At 41.2% G+C, this 7,283-nt stretch overlaps 1 protein-coding gene across 2 annotated transcripts in view; it reads right to left on the bottom strand.

Moving 5' to 3' along the window:
* Positions 1 to 2,548: 2,548 nt before the first annotated feature.
* LOC138975626 (uncharacterized) overlaps positions 2,549 to 7,283 on the bottom strand; it is a 5,338-nt gene continuing 603 nt past the window's right edge. The window contains exons 2-5 of one of the 2 annotated variants that reach the window (XM_070348359.1): positions 6,942 to 7,059; positions 5,132 to 5,318; positions 4,148 to 4,273; positions 2,549 to 2,916 (exon numbers count right to left, since the gene is read on the bottom strand). In XM_070348359.1, coding sequence (XP_070204460.1) covers positions 2,903 to 2,916; positions 4,148 to 4,273; positions 5,132 to 5,318; positions 6,942 to 6,980 — 366 coding nt within the window. In that variant the 5' untranslated portion in view covers positions 6,981 to 7,059 and the 3' untranslated portion in view covers positions 2,549 to 2,902. Of the gene's footprint in view, positions 2,917 to 4,147; positions 4,274 to 5,131; positions 5,319 to 6,941; positions 7,093 to 7,283 lie in introns of those variants that run through there. The other variant, XM_070348358.1, reaches the window with a different exon arrangement.

Below are 7,283 nucleotides of genomic sequence, written 5' to 3'. Positions count from 1 at the left end.
CAATTTTAAAGTCTTAGGTATGACCCGGCCGGGGTTCGAACCCACGACCTCCCGATCACGGGGCGGACGCCTTACCACTAGGCCAACCGTGCCGGTTTAGTTACTCTGTATGGATGTCTTGCTTATTTCTTGTGTTACACCATTCCTACTATGGCAGGTGTCGATGGCATGAGCGGTCAAAAACGGGAGACTGATTTTTGCGTCGGTTTTGAAGCGTTCCACAACAAAAAGCGATGTGTGTCAGAAATTACCCGACGGATTGCTTTGGAAATGTAACGATATTATGCCTACAGACAATGCTTCCGATGATATGAAAACTTCTGTAAATAGTTGTAAAACCCGTCACTGGTTTCTGAATTTACATCCAAATAATTCATGACTTCGCGTGCAAACAGAAAAATGGTTGTTAACTAACACTATCAATTTTCGTTTGAATATGATCACTCGTATAAATTTACTTGTCATATAAACACGATTCACTTCACGATTGCGATTGACTCAGAAAGCGCGAAAATAAAAAAATAATTGCTGGGATGATTGCTTTGCTACAGCAGTGCCCAGTCATGCGTGATCGCAGCGTGTTTTGAGCACAGGAGCTTTTATCAAAGCGCCGGTCGATCATTATTTACTCCTTCATCGATCCTTACTGTACCTTACTACTATTATTCGTGAATAGTACTAGTAAGGGTAAGCAAGCAGGAGTAAATAATGATCGACCGGCGGTTGGACACAAGCTCCTGTGATTTTGAGAGGCACTCAACGACAACCGGTGTCTCTGGAAAACGACATGAACGTTACATTTCTCCTTCGTGTGTTTACATGACTAGCAAATTTACATCAGGGATCAGACATGTTCAAATGACATTTTGGAAGGAATTTTAAAGCCCCAGTCCGTCCCAAATGGTTTACTGAACGATTTAAATCTCCTCATGAAAAAAGCAGTTCTAACCTTATCGAACACACTTGCAATAGCATTTAATAGCATTAAATGACACAGTTCGTTTGAATGGCTATTTAACTCGCGTAAACCACACACCTGTTTTGGTGGTTTATCTAACCCCTGAGCCAACGTGAACCCGTGTGATCCACTTTCCTTTTTTTCACAATTTCACTTGTATGTCTGTATGTACGGGCGTTATTCAGTGGAGGTTGTTGATCATGACTGCGACTTTCCTACTTCAGTTTGCTGTCGCCGAGGTTTTCGCAAAATCCGCCTGTCATGCATGTTACAAAAGAGTGACAAATGCGACCAGTGCCTCGCTCTGCGTTGAGAACAGCATATATTCATTTAGCTGTTGTCGTTTTTGACTTTTTTCTTTGTGTGTGTGTGTGTTTGTTCTGAAAGTGTTAGTTATTGTAGATTACTGATAATGGCTGTGAGTTCCCTGGGGAGTAGTCCTGTTTAAAGGCACAGTCGGCCTCCCGTAAACCATCATAGACACTTTCAGGCTTTTACACACAGTACAAACACCCTTTCGTTTAAACACTCACCGCTTGAGAACATCCTAGGTGCCCTCCGTAAAGAGCGAGCAATTTTCACCGAATTTATGTTTGCGTGGTTTATCTTACCCCTGAGCCATCGTGAACCCGTGTGATCCAGTTTCCTTTTTTTTCCAAAATTTAGTCGTCAGTTTGTGATTTCAATGCGACTCGCTGTAAGCTTATCTGCAATAGCACGTTATTGTGTACCTCTGAATCTAAATCGCAACAAACGGCTGCGATTCACACGCACTAGAGCGGTGGCGGTTCACCGTTCAGAGGCCGAACTGGCGCTAAGCAGAACCGTCGTCTGCTACGAGAAAGACGTTTTGCGTGACACGTTTCCGGGTTTTTCTTTTTTCAAACTGTCAAAACTTCGAATTGTACTGATCTTGTCTTGATGAAAAAAAGAATTCTTTTATGATTTAAGAATGTTTGTGTAACAAGCTGTCAATTTCTCATTTAGATTTTAAAAATTAGGTCCAGCACCAAAACGAGAAGCCTGAGTGTCCGTTCGGATAGTCCACGAAAATAAATTCTTTGAAAATGTCTCACTCTCGACAGAAAGCAGCCAGGATGTTCCCGTTGGGTGAGCGTTCAAAAGGAAGTATGATTGTACTGTATGTAGATGCTCGGGGAGTTCAGTGATGGTTTACGGGGCTTACTGTGCCTTTAATAAAAGTGTTATCTTCCAGCTGTTGCCTGGACGTGCAGATGTGTGTGTTCTGTTGACCTAGTGCCTAGTTAATCTGTGAGTTGTATGGTCACGAACATACACACACACACACACACACACACACACACACATACACACACACACACACACACACACTCACACACACACACGTACGCACACACACACACACACACGTACGCACACACACACACACACACACTCATACACACACGTACGCACACACACACACACACACGTACGCACACACACACACACACACACGCGCGCGCGCACGTACACACACAGCCGCTCGCACACACACACACACACACACGTACGCACACACACACACACACACACACACGCTAAAATACTAACAACAACAAACAAACGATGTGTGCGAGTTTGGTGTACTCATTTATACATCAAGTTGTCAATTCAGGTAGATGCGGGCAATGCTATGGGTACACATGCTTGTATACACAATCATGTATCTCGTGTCACGTAAAAGCCTGAACAGATCATCAGTGGTGAGCACGATCGCGCACACCTAGAAATGCTCTCAAATAATTTGGTTCGATGCCTCCGACCTCCCGATATACGGAAACAATTTAGCCATACAACGCTCAAACGTAATTCACAGCAAGCACTTTATTTGTATAGCTCAAAGATGTGTTGTTTTTCCATCCAAGCTTGATGTCGAAGAGTTTCCGCACTTGAGAAACATGGCAGTTCGTAAGCCAAAACTTACTGGCACGTTCCTGAAACACACCAACATATACAATTACAAAGACAAAAACAAACTCGGTTTGGCGCTCTAAGTATAGACAAGAACTGAGTTTAATATTGAACCAATCTCCCAGTGGCACCCGAGAGACCAAGAAGCACTGAAATTAACAAACGTCTCTCATCCTCTGCAGGTTTGCTGAACGACTGGTGTTCATTATGGGAGCCAAACAATGAGTGATTTACTCTACGTTCTGTCATAAATGTAAATTAAATAATGCTATGCCAAATGAAACAAAAAATAATGGTTCGTGGTCACAGTCCTATTCAAGAAAAAGTCGAAAAAAAGAAATCGGTGAACAAATTGTTGATTGATGATGATTCCAAGTATATTATATAAATGATAATGATTATCAACAGAATGAACATTATAGATTACATTGTCATCACAGGAACGATATCACGGTATCAGTACATTCCACGGTATCGCACTCAAATTATCTACAACCAACTACCGACAAGCAGATACCAAGCACACACACACACACACACACACACACACACACACATGTGTGTAGACAAAACACACATGTATACAGTTTTGCAAGCAAAGGTACAATACTTTTTTTTTTAAAGCGTAACGTTTAACTTCTGAATATATTAGGCCATTAGAAAATCGTTAAAAACTTTAAGGTACCTTCGGTACCATGAGTGATACAGATAAAGAATCAGTACCATGTGCTTTCTACGCCATTCTGTAGGTTTTCAACAAAAGGATACATTTCTCACACATTTTTGGGACTTAGTTTCCCATTTCTAAGATTTAATTAATCTGCTTCATATTATTTCTTTGGAGGTAAGACGCGCGTCCCGCCCACCCCCCTTCCGCCCTTCAAAAGTAGAGTGCGTATCAGACGATTTTCTCTGTTTTCGCGACCTCTTCTCTTTTTTATGCTCCTTAGTCTTTTATTCCCTTTCTTTCTTTCCTTGTTCTTGTCTTTCTTTCTCTCTTTCTTTTCTCTCTCGCTCTTTCTCTCTTTCTTTCTCTCTCTCTCTTTCTTTCTCTCTCTCTCTCTCTCTCAGTCTCTCTCTCTCTCTCTCTCTCTCTTTTTCTCTCTTTCTTTTCTTTCTTTTCTTTCTTACTTTCTTTCTATCTTTTTTCATTCTTCATTCTATCTTTCTCAGTGAGTTTCTCTACCAGTTTTGGGACATGTCATGTTGCCATAATCACGTTGAGCGGCTTTACTATCTTCCCTGTCAACCTACCGACGGGTCCCTGAGGCACGTCAGTGTAGATCAGACCGCCACAACTCAGCCCAAAGGTGCAGGGACAGTAGTTGTAGGAAATCAACGGACTGGGGGGACTGATGTTGGGGCCTCCCACGAAGCAAGCTGTCGAGTCAAGGTGAGATGGGTTAATGGAAGGTTTGGATTTAGTAACCCTTTTGTGTGAACATTAAAAGAAAGGTGTGTGTGCGTGCGTGTTTGCGTGCGTGCGTGCGTGCTAATGTGTGTGTGTCTGCGTGTCTGTGTGTGTGTCTTTGCGCGCGTGCGTGCGTGCTTCCGTGCGTTCATGCGTGCATTCTTGCGTGCGTGAGTGCGTGCGTGAGTGCGTGTGTAAACCTCTGGTTGTGCTTACATGCGTGCGTGTCAGTGTTTGAATGCACGTTTGCCTCCAGTAAATGATGTTTGTCTTTGTTGGAAACTATTTTTTTCCTTTTAAAGATACATTCCTTCTCGTGCAAGTAGAAGGTTACCTTTATCACAAGTACAAGTCTGGGACACACACTGTAAACTGAAGGGGTCCACCTTTCAACACATTCAAGTTTTTGTAACCAGTTGTGAACTCTGTGAAATATTAAAGGATTCTATCAGGAAAAGTAGCACGCATGGTAAATACTTAATAGTGATTGCCGTGTTTGCTACTTTTTCCAATGGAATTGTATGGTTCCTCACACAGTGTTCACAACTGGTTACAAAAGGTGTGTTCACTGTGACATTGGAACACTTCTAGTTTACAGTGCATTTGTACTGCAGTGGTGCACATGCTCGCTTTCACGAGAAGGTCGAATTGTAACGGTTTGGTTATGATCGTCAACATGATGTGTGATGGGTTTTTTTATGGGGGGGGGGGGTCACGTATAATAAGTTTGCTTGAGTTTTTGTTGTTGCTCTAGTCACTTCTTATTATTGGATTCATGTTATGTATTTTGATTTTTTTTTTAATTGAACCAATCCTCAACAGCTTACTTGATCTCCTGGTGCCCAGAGGTTTGCAGACCCCGACATACTGAGTGGACAGGTCTCTCTTCTTCCTGCCCCTGTAGGGCGATTGCACGACGCAGCACTCATGTTTGCCGCAATCAAACACATTCCTGCATCTCGAAGAGACAGATGGTTTAATAATCCGCAGACCCTCCACCGCACAAAACGTCCCCTGTCAACAAAGAGAAGAGATTGATTCATTTTAAACAAAGATAAACCAGATACAACAAACAAACAAAAAAAACAAAAAAAAACAGACTCGGGTATTCTTAAACTAATGAAATAAACTGCGCGTTTCGTCTTCCAGACGTCTACGTGCCCGCCAGAACTGGAGACAAAATGACGACCGATGAACTGAATCGGGACTCCGTCGCTGAAGAGTCGGCCGGTCCCCCTATTCATACGTACTCACTTCACTAATTAGCATTGTTACAGGGCAGATTTATATTAATCATTGCAGAAGCAATTGTCCATGACCTTCTTCAAGTACAATTCACTATATAGACTAATAAAATGTCACCAAACGATCGAGCGTCGTAAATATAGCATACGTTTCAGTATTTCATCGTTAAAGTACTGTGTGTGTATTCATACCATCTAACCAACTAGTCAAACAACTAACCAAAACATCAACAACAGCAAAAGTAAGTAAGTAAGTAAGTAAGTAAGTTAGTAAGTTAGTAAATAAGTAAATAAGTAAGTAAGTAAGTAAGTAAGTAAGTAAGTAAATAAGTAAGTTAGTAAGTAAGAAGTAAGTAAGTAAGTAAGTAAGTAAGTAAGTAAGTAAGTAAGTAAGTAAGTAAGTAAGTAAGTAAGTAAGTAAGTTACTAACTACATAACTAGCTCACTCGCTCTCTTACTAACAAACGAACGAACGAAGGAAAAACTAACGAACGAACGAACGAAAAACTAACGAACGAACGAACGAAAAACTAACGAACGAACGAACGAAAAACTAACGAACGAACGAAGGAAAAACTAACGAACGAACGAACGAAAAACTAACGAACGAACGAACGAAAAACTAACGAACGAACGAACGAAAAACTAACGAACGAACGAACAAAAAACTAACGAACGAACGAACGAAAAACTAACGAACGAACGAACGAAAAACTAACGAACGAACGAAGGAAAAACTAACGAACGAACGAACGAAAAACTAACGAACGAACGAACGAAAAACTAACGAACGAACGAACGAAAAACTAACGAACGAACGAACGAAAAACTAACGAACGAACGAACGAAAAACTAACGAACGAACGAACGAAAAACTAACGAACGAACGAACGAAAAACTAACGAACGAACAAACGAAAAACTAACGAACGAACGAACAAAACACTAACGAACGAACGAAGGAAAAACTAACGAACGAACGAACGAAAAACTAACGAACGAACGAAGGAAAAACTAACGAACGAACGAAGGAAAAACTAACGAACGAACGAACGAAAAACTAACGAACGAACGAACGAAAAACTAACGAACGAACGAACGAAAAACTAACGAACGAACAAACGAAAAACTAACGAACGAACGAACAAAAAACTAACGAACGAACGAACGAAAAACTAACGAACGAACGAACAAAAAACTAACGAACGAACGAACGAAAAACTAACGAACGAACGAACAAAAAACTAACGACCGAACAAATAGATTAACGCACGAAATGAACGAACGAATGAACCAACAAACAAAATCACAAACTAATCAACTAACTAACTAACTAACAAACTACAGTAGAATAATGACACATATTGTCCATAAAAAGACCGATAAAGACTCACCAACGCAAGGCACAAAAACAGAAGCAGGTAACTCTTCATTGTAACGAAAACTGTCTTTCTCGAAACGTCGAAAGGCACTGTAGATTAATACTCCTCGTCTTAGGTGTTGATGCAGCTGCTGGAAATGTATCAGCAATACGAGTGATGTGCGGCTATATACCTGACTAGAACATAGCACATACGAATAAAATGAATGACCCTAGTATGGGTTGTTTATTGCGCCTGGAGAAACTGGGATTGATACGCACATATATGATCGACTAAGTCGGCTGCGTCGCTGGCGTAACAAACTGTACAGCAAAAACTCATTTATCCAAGCTCCGTGGTTGAGACAGCGTTGAA

Source organism: Littorina saxatilis, linkage group LG9, assembly GCF_037325665.1.
Source record: "Littorina saxatilis isolate snail1 linkage group LG9, US_GU_Lsax_2.0, whole genome shotgun sequence".
Taxonomy (NCBI): domain Eukaryota; kingdom Metazoa; phylum Mollusca; class Gastropoda; order Littorinimorpha; family Littorinidae; genus Littorina; species Littorina saxatilis.
This window is presented reverse-complemented; position numbering and strand designations above follow the sequence as displayed.